General features: G+C 37.5%; 1 protein-coding gene across 1 annotated transcript in view; it reads left to right on the forward strand.

Moving 5' to 3' along the window:
* Nucleotides 1-22,540, forward strand: part of PDE8B (phosphodiesterase 8B) — a gene marked incomplete at both ends in the record, with an annotated part of 69,221 nt that overhangs the window by 19,772 nt on the left and 26,909 nt on the right. The window contains 5 exons of the mRNA XM_079548997.1: nucleotides 7,950-8,009; nucleotides 14,810-15,000; nucleotides 16,251-16,310; nucleotides 17,363-17,420; nucleotides 20,721-20,809. Of these exons, the coding sequence (XP_079405123.1) occupies nucleotides 7,950-8,009; nucleotides 14,810-15,000; nucleotides 16,251-16,310; nucleotides 17,363-17,420; nucleotides 20,721-20,809 (458 nt within the window). The remainder of the gene's footprint in view (nucleotides 1-7,949; nucleotides 8,010-14,809; nucleotides 15,001-16,250; nucleotides 16,311-17,362; nucleotides 17,421-20,720; nucleotides 20,810-22,540) is intronic.

The raw sequence follows: 22,540 nt of genomic DNA on the forward strand, positions 1-22,540 counted from the left end.
CTTCTGATAAAAACAGCAAAATAGTTAATTGTAACATATGTTTATGTTAGATTGGGAAAAAAAAGTGTACATACGTAACTCAGGGAGATAATGATTTTTGCTTTATATGGTGGTGGTACTCTGTGCAGTCAGGAAATTTCGAGGTTTTTTTGTTGTTGTTTCTTTGATTCGTTTCGGGGTTGGGGGTTTGTTTTTGTTTTAGTAGAGTTTCTATGTATAATGCATTATAACATTGAAGTAGTCATCTTCAGCTGAAGATTACTCAAACAATCCATCCTCGTAAACAGCCATTCCCCCTCCTGTTTATACACTCCCTTCAAGTACTGGAAGGACACAGTGACGTCTTCTCAGAGCTTTCTCTTCTCCAAGCTAAACAAGCCCAGTTCCTTCAACCCTTCTTCATAGTAGAGGTACTCCAGCCCTCTGACCATCTTAGTGGCCCTCCTCTGGACCCGCTCCAAGAGCTCCACGTCCTTCCTGTACTGGGGCCCCAGGCCTGGACGCAGTACTGCAGATGGGGCTCACAGGAGCCAAGTAGAGGGGGACAACCACCTCCCTCTGTCTGCTGGCCACCCCTTTTTTAATGCAGCCCAGAACACAGTTGGCCTTCCAGGCTGCTGGCTCATGTCCAGCTTCTCGTCCACCAGGACCCCCAAGTCCTTCTGTGCAGGCCTGCTCTCAAGTGGCTCTTCTCCGAGTTTGTATAAATACCTGGTATTTCTAGAATAGTTTAGACTTAGTTGCTGTATTTTTCCCTGAGACTGATGGAACAAGGTTTGACTGGATTCATCAGTAAAGCATGAGACTCATTTTCTTACTAAGATGAGACTGGACAATAATGACAAATGCACTTACAGAAAGAAGTCTCTTCAGGCTGAGATCCACAAATGTTGAGTGTATTGTGTGCACTTCGTCAGATGTTTATTTTCACTCCGCCAAGTGTCCCCCTGCAAGGACATTAACATAACCTGAAATGTGCATGCTAACAGAAAAAATGCACTTTCAGAGAAACCTCTGCTGACAAAGTCAGTATTCAAAATAAATGTCCTTGGAGACTCTGTAAATAGTTTTCTTTCCACAAGTCTAAAAATTTTGCCATTTGTGAAACAAATCTATCTCTTCAGGACATTTGTGCTGCTGGATTGAAACATGGAAGCTGACTTTTCTTAAAGAATATTATTAATGACCTTGCCCCAGTAAATATACTCAGAGTTGCTAAAGTTTTATTTCTCTGAAGGAGTCCATAGGAGTTCATTGTTAACTTTTAAAACAGTTCTCACAGAATCACAGAATTGCAGGGGTTGGAAGAGACCTAAGGCATTATCAAGTCCAACCACCCTGCTACAGCAGGTTGCCTACAGTAGATCATTTCAGCTTAAAATGAAATATGCTAATGGTTTTCCCAAAACTTGGGCTGAAATTGCTCAGTATTACAGGTAGGTAGAAGTGAGATAAGACGTAACTACATTATGATAGGAGATATTTCTCTCCTATATTGTAGTTTACAAGTCAATAATTTTGGCTGTTCTTTAGATTTTAATTCCTTTCTCATCAGTACAGACTGGGAGATGGTTGTCAAAGCAGCAGTCAAACTGGAAACGCATAGACAAAAGCATGGCTGGTCTGATGTAGTGTTACAATAGCACCAGTTGGAGCAATTAAATGACCTTCAGGGGTCTCTTCAAAAAAATGTTTTTGTGAGTCTTTATTCATTGGGATTACAGTGAGTATCTCTAAGCATTAGTCAAGGCCCCTCTTCCTATTTGGGTTCTGAGTATCTAGTTGTAACAGAGGGAGTTTCTTCCTGTTCCAGACCTTGACTGCCTGTGCTTTGCTGCTCTGTGAGCAGGAAAATGTAGTAAAAATTTAGAGAAAATACTGTTGAAAACTGATACATTAGATTTTTGCTGTGACTTGTTCCCTGATTAGAAAAAAAATGTTGCAGTGTAAGGTTCATTTTGTTTTGTTTTGTTGTTTTTCTCAGTAAGAGATAAACAGCACCTATGCTAAGTGGTGTCTTGAAATGTCACCTTGTCACAGCTAGCTTGGTTTCATAAATATTGTATTACAATAGTGTAGGTATCGAGCCAGTTCTAATTAAATATACCTTTAAAATTCTACTTAATCCCAAGACTGAAAAACTCTCAATACCTTAAAGTGGTTTGATGTCCAAAGGAAGAAATGCCTGGTTTTCTTATCAAAAGATAGGAAGTAAAATATTAAGCAGGAAATCCAATAAGAAATGGGATTCTTTTTTTTTTTTTCTTAAAGTCCGTACTGGAATTAAAGAAAAAAAAGGTAGGATTCATTGAAGGTAGGATTTCTTGAAAGAGAAGTGTTTGGTATCAGAGTGTGATGCAACATTTTATATTTTGATGTCTTCCTTGGTGCACATTTTTTATTTATGACATTTTTATTAATTTTATATCATTGCTATAAAAACATCCTTGACAGTTAGTACTCTGATAATGATAACTATATGTTATGAGACTATATTCTTCTCAAGCTGCACAAATGGCTGACAAGGCAACTGAGCCAGCTGTCCTCTGGGCACTCTGCTCTTGGGAGACATGAGAAGCAGATCTGGGTATGATGTGTGTACTGCTGTAGGGATGAGAAGAGATCACTAGGACTTAGTTGGCATATTCACCCAGGAATTCATATAAACCTCAAATTGCTGAATAACTAAGTAGTAATGGTGTGTCACCCGTTCTTTAAACGGATCTCAGTGGCAGCCAGCAGAGTGAAAAGTGGGTAATCATAGATACAAAGAATCACTAAGGTTGGAAAAGACCTCCAAGATCATCTAGTCCAACTGTCCAGCTATCACCAATATTTCCCCACTAAACCATGTCCCTGAGTACCACATGTAAACATACATTAGCTCTCCTTATGGGGTTCAAAGTGTCATCTAGGAACTACATTTTCTTTCCTTTAATCTTTAAAGGAACCTTTAAAGATCACCTAGTCCAGTTCCCCTGCAATGAACAGGGACATCCACAGCTAGATATGTTGCTCAGAGCATAGTCCAGGTTGGCCTTGAATGCCTCCTGGGATGTGGCATCTACCACTTCTCTGGGCAGCCTGCCCCAGTGCCTCACCACTCTCACTGTGGAAGACTTTTTCCTTATATCCAATTGAAATCTATCATCTTTAAGTTTGAAACCATTTCCCCTTGTCCTCCATGCTTTTAATTTTTACTAGTTTACTAGTAAACTAGTAAAATTTACTAGTTCCCGTGCATCTGCTGTTAAGCACTGTAAAAGACGTTCATGACACACTGAGTGGTTAGGCTTCTCTTATGGATGGATGCCTGCAGTTTGTAGTGGCTAATCAGCTAACTCAACAACAAGGCCTTATTTTTTCTAAGCACTATGTGCATTTGATCATCATTTTAAATTAGTAAAGCAACAGAATTCTACGTTAACCTTAGCTATCCGAATGTTCAATGTTCCTCTGGACTCTGGGAAGATGGCAGCTGACTGGCATTGAAGAGAGCAGTGGTTTTACAGCCCTTTTGTGGGAACTAAGGAAATCAGGGCCTGAGCAGCTGGGAAAGTAAAACCACAAATCAACTGGAAGCTGCAGAAAAAGAATGAATAAAAAGTCAGATGGGAACATTCTGAATTATGAGGAGTACATTACAACAGAGCTACCTCCCTGCTGGATGAGTAGCTGTGTTGGTGGGAAAAGAAAATTATCTGAGACAACTGATTAAATGAATGAATCAGGGAGGAATGGTGTCTGGGAAAGCCATCTAGCCAGGACCAGATCTCTAAACACCAAAAACCATCTAGCTCAGGGCCAGATCTCCAGCAGCAGGAGCCCTGGGAGGAGCAGATAGTAAACTGTTTTGTTTATTCTCCCAGCTACTGGCAGATTATGATTGAGGGTCTTACTGAGGCTGAGGTGGCATCTTTCTGAAAACATTTCATTTTTATTTTGTGAATGTGTCCTTATTTCAACACATGTAAATTGCCAAACAGGACAAGAAAGATATTCCCTATAACAGTTGGTGCTCACAAAAGAAGCATGTGAGAGATCCTAAGCATAGAAAGACTGAGCTCAGGTGACACAAGAATATCAGTTAATGAACAAGAAATGATTTCAAAGACAGAAAGAAAGAAGGAAAGATAGAAGAAAAGCAGGAAAGAAGGAGAGAAAGAAAAAAAGAAACAAAAAAGAGAAAGAGAAGAAAGTTTGAAGTACAGTTCTGCTGAACAACATGAGACAGTTAAAGAAAGGAAAGAAGAGAGGCACGTAACATTGCTCAACAATGGAAGAGGACATTCACTCTGGTTGGTGACAGCTGCAGGCTGGGGATGTTTTAGAAAAGCTGTGAGCCCTGTGTCTCAGAAGGGAATTCAAGACATCAAGAGAATGGAAAGTCAGAGGTCCAGTATGGAAGTCACATGTGATTGCAATCTTTTTCAGGGCCAGTTCTTGGTCAGGGAAAAAGGGAGATCTCTACCAGGCATGTTTTTCCTGTGCCCGTCTAGAAGACTGCTATACCATTTTGCTGGCTCCAGCTGCTGTTGTTTCTCTGGAACAACAAAGAGTTATTCAAGAAGATTTTGCTGTGCTAATTAGTCACCATGTTTACAATAGTTGTGCTATTAATTATTGATGATTCATAAACTGCAGGGGCCTTAAGTCTTCAGTCATATGATGAGTAAAGCATTTTGTATTAGTGATTTAAAAGAGTAGAACTTAATTAATAAGTGGTGATTCCATTTTGCTTAATATACTGCTTTGAAAGGAAGATAATTGATAATCACCAATTTATATAAAAAAAAGGATTTAAGAAAATATCATTTACTCTGTCTTTAATTCTTTGATTACTAGCGGATTCCTCTGGAGTTTACAATGATACTGGAAATAATGGTAGACAGTTTGAAATGTTAAAACAAAAATTTCTTATTTTTAAGCTCTCTAACCATCCCCAGATGGTTAGTTTATTTATGGTGTCTGTTCCTCTGCACTATTAAAACAGGAATTCTCTCACTGACCTCTTTGGAAACAAGCTCTGCATGTTTTACCAGAAAAGTTTGTCATGAAATACTGTACTAATTGAGTTAGGATGCAAGTCTATTAGCAGTCCTTCCTGCCAGTCAATAAAATAATGGGATATTTATTTTAATTGGAAATCATCAGCAATGAGATGTTCACTTGAGCCAGGAAATGAGCAGAGGTATGGTCATGGTATCATTAATATGCAGCATCCACATCATCATACTTTTCTAGGAGTTAGGAAGATTTGAAATTAGTTCTTTCAGGCCAAGGAGAAATCCATGCTTTTTTGACAGCGAGGTACTTGTGCCTCTTCTAGCAATGTTTTGAAAGAAAAATGAGACTGTTCTTTGTACCAAATGCAATTTAGGCATACAAATCTAGGGGATTGATTCAGTTAGTAAAACGAAACTCGGAAGTCCAAGTCCATGAAGGAAGTCTTTGAAAATGCTCCTCGTTGTATCCAATGAGATGGTTTATGAATCCTTCCCATGTTCAGTCCTATTATCAGCCTTAATTTGAGGACGCCCCTCTTATTTCCATGTGCTGGTAAGGAATGTCTTAAAGGTCATTCTTCCAGAATTTCAGTCTTGCAGGAAGAGCAGCACACCATTTCTACATCCCTATATATGGCTGTGACTGTAAGTAAATCATATCTTTGCAGAGCAGGACAGTGACAAGCTTACCTATGTTGCGACTCTCTGATTTTTCTAATCCTCATAAAGCTTTTCTACTGCCAGCAGACACAGGAACACTCTCAAATACTAGAGGGAAGAAAAAAAAAGACAGGATCTGATTTTCAGGTCCTTGCATTCAAGTATTTTCAGTTCACAAGTCTGATGTGAAAGCAGCACAAAGAGAAGCTCCTAGTCACAGTTATGTGAATTTTTATTTCATTTTTTGAATACCTGAGCTAAGGTAAGTGAAGAAATCTCTGAAAAGAATCTGATAGACTTGGCGGTGGAGATCTGTTTTTTAGGCACAGTTATTCCATCTTGGACAAAACTAAGAAATGAAAACTGAATGCACTCTGAAGTGGTAGCAAAGAAGAGATCACTTATTTAGAATGTCATTTCTATATTGGCACCGCTAAATGAATCATGAAATGGTTAGTGATGTCCTAAGTGTACCTTGTGAAGAATGGTAGGCTCTTATCAATATGTTTTTTTAAAATGTGCATTTTAAAAAGAAGGTTTTGGACTGATACAGACCAAAGCCTGTTGTGTATCTGTTGACTGTTCCCCTTACTATCGATTCTACAAATAAGACTACTTAAGAACACTTATTTAAATCAAAATGATTCACAATTTAAAAAATATTTTAGTTTCTTAAATAATGCACTGTAATATGAACGTACTTTTTTCTGATTTTTGTCTGTTTGCTTGTGAGGGGAGAGGAGTTAGGAGCTTTGAGAGAATTCTGTTTCCCCAGCTTTATTACTTCACGGCTTATGATCAGTGCTAACTTCCATTTCTATTCTAATATCTCTCCTTGCACTATGTTTCCTTCCAACATGGCAGGAGATCAAGCGGGATGTGAAGCTGTCGTGTGTGGAAAGGTTAGCTATTCTTGTATTGGAGGCAGTTTTTGCTATGGAAAGGAATGGCAATGCTTTGTGGTTTAATATTCTGGAGAATTGCTTGCTACCTTCTGGCATACATGGGATTCAAAAGGATCAGTGCTCAGGGATGTGTGAAAATCCAATGCGCCATTTGTCACTATGCATAATTCCACTGTCTGAAATGCAAGGCAAGACTAATACCTGCAACACTGGTGTGTCTCCTCCAAGGAATAAAACCAAATACTAGTAACTTCATCTATGTTGAATATTTATGTAAAGTCCTTTGAAAAAATACTATATTTGAGGATAAGGTAATACCCAAGTAAAAGGCTTGACCTAACAAGCAGTACACAGCAAAGTGGTGCAGAAATAATAATCTAGGGATCCTGGGAGTGAAGGAAAGTTCTGGAAATAGGCCTGCAGTTAGGGTTTTGTTGAAACAGCTGACCTGCAAGGCAGTTGCTTGAACTACCTACCCCAAGCACGTGGAGTCACTGGCATCAGGAAAGCAGTGAACCTGCCCCCTCAAATACTGCTAACTTGTTTGTAATCCTCTGTAGTATGAGGAGAGTAATATTCAGTGGGTTCAAAGAATTTTTTAAAGTACATACATCTGTGGGAGGACATAGGCATTGTTCAGTTGCTTGAGAGCAGTCTGTAATCTAAAGTGAATCAAATCAGCATTACAGGAGGAGTATATTGAAATGTATCAGTACACAAAAAGCATGAAGGTAGTCCAGCTATTAGGAAATAAGGCTACGAAGCATTGAAAGCCAATGTTTGCTGATTTTGTTGCTGTAGTTTTAAACTGTGATGTGCTCTCAAGTCTTCTGAAAACACCCTGATTAGGGATATCAATGTTGTTTGGGTTTTTTTTCCCCCTCTAAATTAAAGGCTACATTTCTGGAAAATATCTTTAAAACTATAATCCAAACAAACTGTCTTGTCTGAAAACTCACTTGTTTTTCTAACAAAACGTATTAAAATATTATTCTCAGTATACATTACAAGATCTTGAAGGTATGTATTGCATTCAAATGAATAAGGCAATATTTGGCCAGAAAAATAATAGTTTTCCATTGTCTTAAACAAAACAGAAGTCCTTTGTAATCGAAGTGCTCTGGGGAAGGAGGAAGATGGTGGTTAGATTTTTACTGCGTTAAGCCCTACAATGTTTAACGTTGAAGTACATGAAACAAAATTGTGAGCGTGGTTATCTGTTATCAAAGCTACACTTAAAGCAGCTGGATAAAGGCTGCATGTTGTGTGGCTATCCTGTGAGAGTCTTACTGGTTATGCTTGATCTTTCATTCTTGCTTGCAAAATGCTATCTTGTCAAGAAGTAGAGTGGAAAAAAATCTCTATTACTCTTACTTAGCAGGCTTCAGCTACAGAGGTACAAATTGGGCCTATGAGACTGACACAAGATCCAGTTCAGGTAAGATGTTCTCTCAGTTTTTTTGATACAGTCAATTCAGTGCTAATGAACTGTGAAAAATGAAAAAATTAAGGCATGGTTATACATGTTTTTATTTTACTTCTGCAAGGACTGTGAGTTCAATAATTGGTGTTTCGGTTTATCTGAGTGCTTGAAAAGAGATCTGTGGCTAAATTAACTTGATAAAGAAGGTGCTCACATTTCCATTAACATCAAGTAATTTATTTTGTGTCCTGTCAGTAGGAGTGTGTCCATATGTGTGTGCACCAGCAAGGAAAACAGCTGTTTCTGAACTTTAAAAACTGCTGAATCCTGACTTGCCACAGCAGAAAGCATTATTATATAGTTTAGGTACCAGGCAAATTTTGCTGGGTTTTGTACAGTAGAACAGAGAACTGTGCTTTTACAGGTCACAGATGCAAGAAGTCACACGTGTTCCAACAAGAGCATTGAATTTTGTCACACAAGCAGCAGCTCTGCCCATACTTACTACTGTTTCTGTACAATTTGTACCTAAGTCTGTAAACAGAGGGATGCCAAGAACATTATTTTTAACAAATAGTGTAATCTTTAATACTGCTCCTGTAAAGCAGTGTCTGTTAGAAGTAACTTTTAGTCTTGGTCAGCTAACTGCAAAATGCAGAGATATTTAGCAGCCACTCTTTCTGCATTAGTTTGTTGCTTTTATTCTTGCCATGACTGCCTACAAGCAGAAAAACTTACACATGGAATTCATGCTATGCTGTTTTGGAGGTCATAAAGCCTTACATTTTTCTTTATGTATTAAATATGATAATAATAAGTATAATTCAGTCTTAACAGTGGCTTGATCTTTTGAAACCGTTTATGTCATAAAAAGACTGCATAACACTGGGGTCGGCAGTAGACCAGTCTTCATTTGCAAGTAATTTAAACGTAAATATGTGGAACTAATTATGGAAAAATGCTGAGTAGACTGTGATAATCTGCAGTAAGATGCTCACAATAATACTCAAATAAGAGTACTCATTGTCTATGGCAACATTTTACTTTATTTACTTCATAGAAATTGGATTTGCAAAAATATACTATCCGTATTTGCTGTTATTATGCAGTTTAATCATGTAATAGTTCTTCATGTAAGAAGGGAAATTGTTCTGCGTTTTGTATAGAAACTTTCTTGACATTCATCTTTATATTTAGTTAGCTGTGGGTGTTGTTTTGTCCCTTTATTAGTGATTACACGAATTGCAGTTCTACAGAAATCACAGAATCACAGAACGGCCAGGGTTGGAAGGGACCTCAAGGATCATCAATCTCCAATTCCCCTGCCACAGACAGGGCCACCAATCTCCATATCTAATACTAGACTAGGCTGCACAGAGCCCATCCAACCTGGCCTTGAGCACCTCAGGGGCGGAGCATCCACAACCTCTCTGGGCAGCTGTTCCAGCACCTCACCACCCTCATAGTAAAGAACTTCCTCCTGACATCCAACCTGAATCTTCCCTCCTTCAACTTAAAACCATTTCCCCTTGTCCTGCTCTACCTATCCTTTCAGAGTTGACTCCCCTCCTGTTCATAGGCTCTCTTTAGATACTGAAAAGCTGAAATCAGGACTTAAGTAAAACTTGTACCTGAAGAGTATTTTGTAAAGACTATGCCATACTCTAAGTTAATTGCACTAAAAGAAAAATACTTTCTGTAAACTCAGTTCCTTTATGGAACAAGTGACATGACCTCAGCTTATTTGACAAGGATGGCACATACCTATTCGTTTAAATAATGTGCACTAATCTTTTATATTCCATCTTAATGATTGAGGTATGTATTTCTCTGTGAAGTGCAAAGGGCTACCAACTATGCATTTTAAATATCTTTATGTGCTGCTTAATCATGTTCTTAATTGTCTAATAAGATAATACACCTTGTTAAAACAATTGTCACCAGGGCTTTTCTTAGCAATGTTCATTGTATGCTTGTGCATGTTTTGAACTGTTGTTTGGCAGCAGACCTATGCCAGCTGGCAAATGGGTTGTGTTTTTTTGTCTGGGAGGTGACCTTTGTTATGGCTATGACTTGCCATAAACCATTTAATAGATTCCACCTCAGATTTTATGACCATCTGTGTTAGAGGACAAATCTGTTTTGGTTTGTACCAGCTTTTACCCTCCAAATGCCCTCCCAGCATGCAGCTTATGTGTCCGCCCCGATTTTGTACCAGCGCTTACAAATTGCCTTAATTTGGTTGTAAGACCTTAGAATTGACTGAGAAAAATGTACATACATAGGTCACTCTGAAAGTAATGCCTCCTATTGGTTTCCATGGAAAATAAAACAGATACAAAGATCACTATAACACTATTTGATAGAGCAAATTCTCACCTACAAAACACCATTTTTCAACACATTTACCACCATTAGCTGTGCATTTTAATTGAAAAAGAGCCTGCAGGCTGCACTTGTAAGAGTATGCACCAGTGTAAGTGACCCACTGTTTCACAGTTGCTGTGGTGTTATTGTTGGTAGGAAAACACTGACCATGCAGTTCATCCTTTATCAGCTTTACCAATAGCAGTCAGAAAGCACCAAATCTAGACTATACAGTAGATGCAGTAGGACAGTCCAGCCAAAGTGTCAATGTGCTCTATGGTCTTCAAACTTGTATGGCGTCTGGCATTATTGCTTTGCAAGAGAAAGGTTGTCTTCTTCTCTAACATTACTCTGGAAGTTCAGATCTTCTTTGTAGCAGCTGATGGTTTGTCTGGGTTCCAGGAAATCCAAAAGGATCACCCCTTTTCTATTCCAAAAGACAGTGCACATCACTTTACTTGCGGAGGGCTACGTCTTGAACATTTTCTTCACTGGGGAATTCCCATGTTGCTATTTTGACCCTGTCTTGTAGTGGTAACATCACATCTTATCACCTGTAGTGATGCAGTCCAGGAGACTGTCACCTTCAGCCTTGTATTGGTTCAGTAGGTCCTGAAAAAACTTATGATGTTCGTTCTCTTCCTGTGTGAGCATTAGTGGAGCCTAGTTTGGCACAAACTTAGCCATATTCTAACATCGCCACCACTGTTTCCAACACACTGAAGCTCTCTACACAGTTCCTAGATCAGAATCTGCCAATTCACACGGATGAGCTGATCAAAATGCCCTTCATTTTGTGGTGTGAATACTGTGCATGGCTGTCCAAAATGTGGCTTGTCTTTCATGTCACTGTCACCACTGCTGAAACACACCACCCACTGCCTCACTGTGCTCATATCCACTGTTTGATCTCCTTAAATGCTCAGCAAGCATCAATGGATGTCAGTGGGTCAATAAATGTCTTTCTTTTTTTTTTTTTTTTTTTGCATGGAAAAATTCAGTGACTCACCTTTGCTTCATACACACTTTCACGTCAGACATGATTTTGCCAGAGTGCCTCTCTGCCTCCATCTGTCACATGGCAACAAAATGGAAAGGAATACTGGCAGGAGGGTTCAACCTCTACTGCCATAGCACCAACATCTGCCTCTGATGTCATGGGACATCATAGAATAGAGACATTACTTTCAGAGCAGCCTCATTATAAATGTGCAGCTTCCCCCAGTGACATGAGAGAAAGATGTGTTAACATCTAGTGCATATGAAAAAGAAATACGGTACTCATTTGCAGAACTAGGGCTGACAGAGGTTTGTATATGGGACTTTCCCATATGATTTTTAAGACAGTGCCCTATGTGATTTAAAGATTAGGAGAAAAGAGGCTCAGTGATTGTCAGGGAAAATCAGAAAAAAAGTGAATGTGATCGGGAACTTCTGTTGGGTTTAACACTTTTAATAGAGGAGATAATTCCTTAATGGCCAAAGAGTAGGCTTGCATCAAATGCCTTCACATGTAATCAAATGGTTTGAATGGGAATCTTTTCAGCTGATGATTAATGAGAGCTTAGCTTGGAGATCAGACCATAGGTAGAAACTTGTTATCAACTAATGGGGACAACGTTGCAAAACAGGAAGCCAATTTACATCTGCAAACTTAATGATTGTTAAAGCAAGGGCAGGGACAGAATGTCAGACTATGTTATGTTTCAACATATGATCTGAATGCCTTTTAAAGCAGTGACTAATGGAAAAACTCTTGCTCCGTTATTTTTATGTCGTATTAGAGTGAAACCATGTATGAGCTGTAATTTCCCTAATGACCAATGAGTTAACATTTTAGAGTGGGAAGGAGTGGAAGGTGAGGAAGGCACAGAAATTATAGTAATTACCACTCCTAAAGCTTTTATTGGCATTTGAGTTGAAGTTTGTCATCATCTCCTCACAGAACTTCATATACTGGAAGTGAATGTGGTTGTTTCCCGCAGTTACTGTGGTGCTTTTCTGCACTCCTGGCTTTAACACACAAACTGAAATGCTTACTCTTTTTTTTCCCCATAGTCCCTATCTTCTATATTAATAAGTACATTTCTTTCTTGTTTGGTCTAAGCAAATACCTCTGGCTTCCTTCCAGAGAACTGCTGTAGAGTTTGTCTGCCACCTGTCATCATTCACTCACTTTCTTTTACTGCTTAATCCCGCTCCCCCTTCAAATACTGCATTTTCTCTCTCTTCTGAAACTCATTGGTCATCATCACTTTCACAGTGTTGATGGTGAGCTCCATGTCTGTTCTGATCATGACGATCTTCCCCTCTTGAGCTGCAGCCAAAGTGTTGATGATGCCCAGCATCTAATTGTTTTCCTGCCCATTTAATGTTTCACACAGTATCCCTCTGGCTATATTAAAGACACTATTGAAATAATTTCACTGGAATACCACAGAGGCATAAAAAGGTTTAGGTGTCATGTCTTATGACTTCTTAAGTTCTATTTTTTATTTTCTCACTGTTTCCTTCTGGTGTATATGCACCTGTTCTCACTGGGCTGTATTTTGAGATTTTCAAAGCAGATCTCTATCCATTTTCTGTATTTGCATGATAAACTGGGAACAAGACATACAATAGCTGTGCAAAACAAGTTCAGAAAACTGTGGTAGGAATTCCAGTAGATTACAGAAAAAAAAAAAAACCTCAGCAGGAAAAGTGTATGGTATTCCTATGTCAAAGCAGCACTGGATAAAAAAGACCTATTCACAGCAAGGCTAACAAACCACATACCAAAACAGATGTTTCCCATCAAAAAATACAGATTAAATTCGATTTCCTGTCATACTGTCTGTCTGATTTACACAGATTGCTGTATTTTCATTTTGATTTTGGGAGCATTAGCTTGCAATGCATTTGCATAATTCAAGTTTTGCTGTGTTTTCACTCTCTACAGTAAGCTTCATACAAATTTTAATGAGCAGGCATGGCAGTAATGCTTTAATGGTACCTTTAAACTTAATATTCTCTGAACGATTCACACACTGATATTTAGTTTCCAGTGGGGGAACAGGTGGTTTAACTAAACTCCAGTACTTTGCATCTGGTAAATGGCTGAATTTTGCAATCCTGTATTTCCAAGTAGGGAATGTTGAGAGAAGAAAGATATAAAAACATCTTCAAAGAAAAACCTCTTCTCCAACAGCAGCTGGAGCCAAACAGGATTGAATCAGAGTAGCTACTTTACCAGAGTATATGCAAAGTTCTGTAGCAGAACCATGTAACTGCTTTTGAATGTTTGATAACTGGAAAAGATTATGGATTAGGTGGAGTGACAGTTGCTACCTTGGATGATGAGTGGCAGTAACCTTACACTTATTAGTAAATGTACCCTTACTAATAAATGAAAACTTTCAGATGAATTTCTTAATATTTATTGAAGTTCCAAACATATAATTTTTTACTACTTTTTAATGAAATCTTGAATGATAGTCCAGCCTCAGTAACATTGATGGCTCTGTTTATTGTTTAGACTATTCCAGACCATTCCATACTGCTCAGGATAAAAGAAAGGGTATGGTCGCATTGTCTAGCTTCTAGGCTGATGGTGTTGAATTTTATGTGGTGATATTATAGACATGCAACATCACAGATGAAAGGTTATTAGCCTTCCTTGTGAGCATTTTTGAAAAACTTTGCTCAGATTGTTTCAGTGAAGTTGGGGGTTACTTCTGTTTGCAAAATGAACAGGATTTTGCTTTACATATATATTATCCTCAGTCTTCTGCCTTTCTGTGCAATGTGAATACCTATACTTGAACTTCTGACTTCTTAAAGCCTTTCTTTTTCACAGCATTTTTTCAATAATTTGATGTTTTTCTTTATCTGTCACATATAGTGGCATGGTTAGTGATCAGCTGCAATGTCTGAATCATTGTTTTCCTACTACCCAGCCCTTTCCATACCTGTTCGTCTATTGTTCTTTTCTGTTTTGAAAGAAAAAGGCAATTACATTTCAGAAAGTTCCTTACAATTTAAAATGTGTGTAACTCCCACAGCCTTAAAATGGGAATGATGTTTGAACATCTACTCGCTGAATCTGGCATCTGTTTAGATAGGGGCCTGTGTGTCAAAACGGCCTGAATAGTCGCAGTGCTCCTGAAGCCATGATGCTCTAGGAATGAGCACAGCAAGGTAACCTGTCACCTGCCAACACATTTACATCCAGAACAATCACAGCTTATTCAAAAGCAGTAAATATCAGTCCTACACAGTTAATGCTATGTTGATAATCACTCTACTAATTAAGTTATCCACTGTGACAGCTCTTTTATCATCTGCAGTCCAATATTTCCACTCTCAGAGTGGACTTGATCTTTCAATTAGTAGAAGTGGTTGTTAAGATTTTTGCCATGTGGATAACTGTTCTGCATGTTTAAACTGATGTTGCTCTGCATGCTTTGCAGGTTTTGCTGATCTTCGCAAAAGAAGACAACCAAAGTGACGGCTTCTGGTGGGCCTGTGACAGAGCTGGTTACAGGTGCAACATTGCCCAGACTCCAGAATCAGCACTTGAATGTTTCCTTGATAAGCACCATGAAATAATTGTTATAGATCACAGGAATTCCAGATATTTTGATGCAGAAGATATCTGCAGGTAACTAAAGGGCCTTATGCTATTCTTGAAGTCTGGAATATATTATACAAAATCCATAGTCTTAATTATAAAAAAAAATAAAGAAGAATGCACAAATTGGAAATTTGGAGATTGAGTACAAGAGGTTTTCTTCCCTCTTTAATGAAGACTCTTAAGAACTCTTAGAAACTCCTCTTAAAAGGAGTAGAATTTGAAAAATAAGCTTTTGGCCAGGATGACATTTGACCTGTAGAATTCTCTCTTCAAATCATGAGCATTATTCAGAGCATAAGCCACAGCTGTTGTGCAATCACTCTGTGCTTTCTGTATCTGCTTCTCCCTGGATCTCCTTTCCTGAGTTAGTGCTGTAACAAGATTTTAAGCTGCAAGGCTTGAAACTAATGCTATTGTTTGTTGACTACGTCAGGCACACGTCAGTGAGTGCTCTTCACAAAAGTTCACATCACTCTTCTGTACATGTGGAAATGGAAATGGAAAATCAGTTTTACCATGCAGCACACTACATTTCTCAGTCTTGCATGAACTGAAATTTCTGTTGTTTAAGACAAATATTTTAAAGTTCACATATTTAAGGTTATGGAAGTGTTTCTGGAAGAAGTCCACATGCGTATGACAACTCTTTATTCGGAAGAGAGTGACATGTTTGAAAAAAGTGTATCTTTCGCTGATGAAAGATGAATGGAGTGTTCTTGGTTGTTTTCTTTTTTCAGTTCTTCAGTAACATAAAGTGTTGATATTTTGTTAACCATGGTGGTCGTAGTCCTCTATAGAGAAGTGTATTTGCTATACTTTCTTTTCTTACCAGTGTGCCCCAAGAACACTTTGTATGCTTCAAAGAAAATTTTACAGTATATGAAAGGACAGTTGTGAAGGTGGGAGAGGGTGGTGAAGATTCTTGTTTAATTAGTTTTTGAGCTAACAGATACCAAGAATGCATTGTATAGACATTGCATCTTGTCAACCCCTGCGTTCAGGGCAGCCTGCCCTGCCTTTACCTAGGTAAGAAGGACAAACTTTTACTAGGTTTGAAGAGTATTTGGAGCTGTTGTCTCTGTACTGCACTATATTGTGCAGATTCTGAGGAGGCTGATACCAAAAGAAATTGAATGTCTAAGCGAGGACCAGTTGGTCCTATTTTCATAACTCGTAGGACTCTTTCAGAACTGTTTTTCATTTATATTGCCTGTGAAGACATTGTGTGTAACACTGAGAAAGCATGTGGTGTAACTGAGAAAATATTGTTTTCTTAGGTCTATTCGTGCCACAAAGCCATCAGAACACACTGTAATACTTGCTGTGGTTCCACGCACGTACGTTTTACTCTGTGTTGTGAAATATTTTTGTTTTACTCTATGAGAATGAGTTAAAATAAAAATTAGCAAGTAACAGAAGGTATCTCATAGATAAGATATAAACTCGTAAGTTTAAAAACTTACAGAATTAGTTTAATGTTAGTTATTTTTTACCTGAAATGGTTAAGTGATGTATATGGCCTATTTAAGTATTCAGTTACTTCCATTTATATAGACTAATATATCACCTTGACTTTAGAGAATTGTTATAAAGTGGCTTGCGTACTGAAAAAAAAATAGACACAGATACATTTGTTTTTAAAATGAAAGAATAGAAAGCTGTTTATTGTGTTGTAAGGGAAATAGATCAGATAACATGCTGTGGTTATTAGGTAACTAGGTAATGGAGTAAATCTTATTTCTGATGGTACTAAACTTGGTATTGTATTGTCCTGAATTCCTTCTTGAGTAATTCATACTCAGTGCATTCTTACAGACTTAAATACATCTTTTATCAAATATCTTAGAAAAAGAGTGGTTTCCCATCATTGTTAGTACTTTTACATACTCCTAAATCCATTCTAATTTTGTTAATTTCCTAGTTCAACTAAAACATTTGCAAATTGAGTTGGCTGGAGAACTTTTCCAGCCAAGATTAGAAAATAGATTATGTTTGCTGTTTAACAAGACCTTATAGCTTGTTCCACATTTCACTTAATAGCATTATTTTAGTTTCTTTCTTGTCGGATATCACAGGATATCCTTTGTTTTGTTAAACTATCTATCTATTTATTTATTGGAACATCCCTGTATGTCTATGAAGAGAAGACGGATGTCTGTGTAATATCAAATTTGCTGTAGAAATTATTTTCTGGCCATAATAACAACTGCAAGTATATATAAAAGACTGTATCATCTTTGACGGTCATTCAGAAGATCCACTTCTGTAATATTATGATTTGATATGTGTATTTTATGCAAAAGCATTCCTACTACATTATATTTGGATAACTGCTGAATTGATGCCATCTAGTTCCTGCATGTTGTGTGACCAGCATTTTGTCTTGTAGATCTGCTGATCAAGAAGAGACTTCTGTTCTTCCCCTTCTTAATGCAGGCTTTGATAGGGTATGTCTTCTTTCATATATTATGTATTTAATAAAGTAACTGTGATTGCTTTGTTAATTAGAGGCACTTCAACTTCCTCACATTTAAATCTTTCATATAAGTTCTTCATGTAAACTATATGTTTGCTTATGTCAAAAATGTATTTATGATATAATGGTCACAGTTGATTGGGTACTCTTGTTTTCAGAAATGTATTGGAAAAGCATATGAGATAAGAGAATCTGTGATCCAGGTAGTCCTTCCAGAAAAAGCAGGGGTACGGCTCTTCTCTCAGGTAACAGCAATAGGACAAATAGGCCTCAATTTGCACCGGCGGAGTTTCAGGTTGAATATCAGGAAAAATTTCTTTTCAGAAATAGTGGCGAAGTACTGAAACAGGCTGCACAGGGGGGTGTTGGAATCGCTGCCCCTGGTGGTCTTTAAAGAAAGGGTAGATACAGTGCTAAGGAGTATGGTTTAGTGAACAGGATTGATGGTAGGTAGATGGTTGTAGTGAATGATCTTAGAGACCTTTTCCAACCTTAATGATTCTGTGGTTAAATCCATGTGGTCTGGACAGATGGTGAGTGGATTTTGTTTATGAGTGCATTTAAAAATCAAAGACATGGCACCCTAATTAATGTGTGCCTAGTCATCTAGACATGTTTGTGTGCATGCTAGGAATATTTTCTGAATGGAGTACCAGCCTAGTCCTGCTCCTGCTGAATTGAAAAAGGATAATGTTTTGTTTTGCTTTGTTTTTTTCAGTGAGGTTTGAATTGAGTTGTTACCTCGGCGTGAACCCTTTCTATTCAGAACATTATAAGCTGTTCTGTACAAGAAACCAGAGGAGGAAATAACTGTTTACTGCTGTTTCTTAAAATGAATTTGTAGTGAAGAGCAGTGATTTTCAGTTCTGAAAGTCTAGCTTCATTTGCTTACCATCTTCTAGCCTTTGTTTGAGTGGCTTTGGGTGGTCATTAATGTTTCCTAATGTAACATAAAGCATCTGTAATATTAAAGCGAACTCATCATAAGAAAGTTAATCAATAGGAGCTCATCAGTAGACTCTGTAGTTAGGGGGGATTAAATATATGTGTTTAGAAGAATTATCCCAGTCAGAACACTATCCTATTGGTTCATACTGAATCCAGTATCTGAGCTAATTCGTGCTAAACCTGAGTTTCATTGCATAAAGTATATGCACCTGAGTCACCACTGTGGAACATCACCAGAAAGAGGTAATAGATCTTGACTCTCTTGCAAATATATGTATCAATATATATACATATATATATTTAAAATATGTATGCAAAACAAAAAGACACAAAACCCCCAAATAAACACCTTCTCCAAGGAGAGGGACAGCACATCCAGGGATCTTTTCCTCAACAATGTAATAAAATTGATTTTTGAAAAATCCCATCTGCTCAAATTATAGCTTTATCTTCCCTAACTTTATTTTTATACTCCACCTTTTCCAGTAGTTTATTTTGCATTATCACTATTCAATGTATCAGCATTTGTCATACTAGTTCCATTCTTCCTCGTTCCCTTGACAAAACTTAATTGTAATTGTTCTGTTTGATGGTACCTGTCTTTTAAGTGCAACTCCAAAATGATTAATAAAGTATCTGATGCTGTAGCCAATTAGTCTGTCACTTTTTTCTAGAATTTTATAGACAAAACCTCAATTTTTACATCAGATTCAGAGCTGAAGATTCCCAAGAGCTCCTTTAATATTTTTGGGGGAATACACTTACAAATACATCAATCTTAATGTCTTTTTCCTGCTGTGAAAAGTGACAGTTATAGAAATATTTAATATCTTAACATGAGGAGTGAAGTAGGCCCATGGTTAGTTACTTTTAAATTTGGGCTTAAGCTGTTGGTTCCCAAATCGCATTTTTTCATAAAGGGGAGAAGCAAAGATTCCTCATACAACACTCTTTGTTCTTCACAGATCTGAGTGCTGGCTCTTCACTCAGCATGCAGCTGTATTCTGAAAACTAATGATGTCACAGAGTATTTTGTGTGAAAAGCAGAATCCACAGATGTATTTACAAATCACTGATGTAAATCCACACAGCAGAAGTTTACTAGTGAGCAATAAACTTGAACTGAAGTCAGAGAACATGCTAATACTTTTGTGATGAATGTGAATTTTCTCACTGCAGCTGGTCCAAGCACAATACCTCTCTGCTAACTGCTTCTGCATAACAAATAGAGGACATTCCATCTAACACATATAAAAAAAGGTCTTGTTAACAACTGTCAAATTTTACTTTTCTGCACTTCTGAATTCAAAAGTGACAGCTTACTGACGTTACTTACAAATTCAAGTTACTACAGTTTGTGAGTTTCAGCTACAATACTTACTTAAAAACAGACAAAATGCCAAATGTCATTAAATTTATTTTAATTTTTAGCATGGATATTTTATGTCTTTAAGGTATTCCGTTCCTGTTCTGAATTAAGGCATAGGTGTTCCTAATGAAACATCCAAATGCTACTGATTTTATTTGAGACTTTTGTTTTTTTTTTTAAGATTACCTATTTCTTACTGAAATGAACCAGTGAACCAAGTGGCAAAGCTCACAGTTGTGGTTTCAGCAGATTTTTATGCTTGCTTTTTATTTAGCTAGCAATATTGTCACAGTGACTAGAGAATCATTCCCATTGCATAGATGATTGCTTAACACAACAGGCGCAATGAAAGCATTTCTACAGAACCCCAGAATAGCTGAGATTGGCAGGGACTTTTGGGTCCATCTGGCCCAACCCCTGCTCAGGCAGGACACACAGAGTGGGTTACCCATGTCCAAGTGGCTTTTGCACATCTCCAAGGAGGAGACTCATAGCCTTTTTGGGCAACTTGTGCCAGTGCTCAGCCACCCACACAGCAAGAATCATAAAATCACTTAGGTTGGAAAAGATCCTTATGATCATCAAGTCCAGCTATCATCCTGACGCTGGCAAGTTGGTGTTAGGAGGAACCTCTAGTACTCCATTTTGTGCCCACTGCCTCTCGTCCTGACACTGGGCACCATTGAAGAGAGCCTGACTCTGTTCTTTTTGCACTTTCTTGAGGTACTTATTTTATCTTAATGAGGTCTCTCCTGTGCTTTCTCTTCTCTGTACTGACCAGTTTCAGCTCCTCCAGCCATTCCTCATATGAAAGATATTCCGGCCCCATTTTTGTGGCCCTTTGTCGTCCTATTGCCAGCTCTCTTTATAACATTAGAGTTTTAGATACAAGAACAGGAATAATAGATTACAAACCTTCCATTCTATTTCATGCACTTCTGATTTGTTTTCCAGCGATTCATGGAGAATAGCAGCATAACTGCTTGTTACAATGAACTCATTCAAATAGAACATGGGGAAGTGCGATCTCAGTTCAAATTACGGTATGTAGACATATAAGAAGGCATAAGAAATAAATATTTGGAAATAAGTAACTGGTCTACGTTCCCAACTGCAGATATATGTATTTCATATGCTAACAATTTCCTACAGCCTTGTTCCTTGATCAGTTACAAAACAGACAAATGTAAGGGCTTTAATAAGTGGTGCCTTTAGAAAGCTTTGTTGATGTGCTTCATTCACTGCTGGTTTAAATGACAGTTTTCATTAATGCAGAATGCAGTACTTGTCCTTTATTCTGATGCTTGCTTGTGCCCATATGTCTTGAGATGCCCACATTGAGTTTGGCAATAGTACAGCAGCCATCACTGGTATTGCAATCAGAATGAGATCCCTTAGCAGAAATATTGCAGAACAGCTTCCGTTCGTTTAATTGAATGGTAGCACTTTAATGCTGACTTGTGTGTAAGAAAGGTTTATGGGCTGCAAAGTGACATGACAGGAAAATTTCTCAAAGTCATTCTTAATCTTATGTGTGTGAGATTTCATGTCTTGAACTGAGCTCAGTCTTGGGCTGGCTCTTCCTACTCTGTGCCAAATCAAAATCACAATTTTTTTCTAAATAAGAAATATTTAATTGTAAAATTATCTTCCAAATATAAGAAGGAATATATAATTATATAATCAGTTTAATATGATTGATTGTATATTTAATACTGGTGCTTCTGTTGCTTACACCTACATATAAATATCTTTACAATTCAACTGTATATAAAAAAAAGATCTTTGAGTTGTCATACAGAGAAAGTGTATTTATCTGGATTCCCATAATTGAGTTGCATTTCCTTCTACAGAAAATACTATCACTTCACTACTGGAGTCAGTGTTGCTGTTTAAGCAGTAGATTTTTTTAAGATTCCATTCACAAATCTATCACAAAGGAACTTAATGTTCAAGCAAATATGTGTTTATGTATGCAAAATATGATTGTAGTAGAATCTTTAGGAAAAAAAATAGGGTTCATGCTGTCACAATATTAATGTGTATTTCCCAAAGCTCAGCAGAAAAAAATAAAGAAAAAAAAAAAGCACAGAAATTTTAGAAGTTAATTAGAGCTGAATCTGACTTGGTTCAGTTGTAAATGCAGTGTGAAAAGTGTTACTTGTGAATTTAGTTAGCAAACATCAGTTTATGTTCATACAAGCAATACCTGTAGCTTGTGTTTAGGTCCAAAACGACAGATTTTGTAATAACAAGCATGCTGTAGACAAAAAGGAAACTTCTTCCAGCTGTTGTATATCATCTTGAGGACTACTCTTCTCACAGTTCAGGCAGCAATCCACTTTGTTGCCTGATAATGTCTCAAGTAAGATTCTTACCAGAAACCATAAAAACATGTGCAGATAACCTCCTTAATTTCTTAGCTGAGGACATTCATTGCTTGTTACTCTGTGTATAGTAACTTTTCGTCATTTCCATCTCTTTCTTAGTGTTTATCAAAACATAGAAGAGTGGAAATTATCCTTCTGTTTCTCTAAAACATCAGTGTATATGTCAATGACTTCTTGTGTTATGTTTTGTTTTCCTTTATTTCTTTCTGTTATAAACTTCATGTTCTTTTTATTGAAAATTACCTGCTGTAACACATGGAATAACCTACTTTAAGAATTCAGTGCCAGTAGAGTTAAGCATCTCTTTTAGTGATATCAACTATGAATGCAGATAATTATAACTCAGAAACAGGGAACATGATTCACATATTGATTGCCATATTT

This window comes from Tetrao urogallus (assembly GCF_951394365.1).
Source record: "Tetrao urogallus genome assembly, chromosome: Z".
Classification (NCBI taxonomy): Eukaryota; Metazoa; Chordata; class Aves; order Galliformes; family Phasianidae; genus Tetrao; species Tetrao urogallus.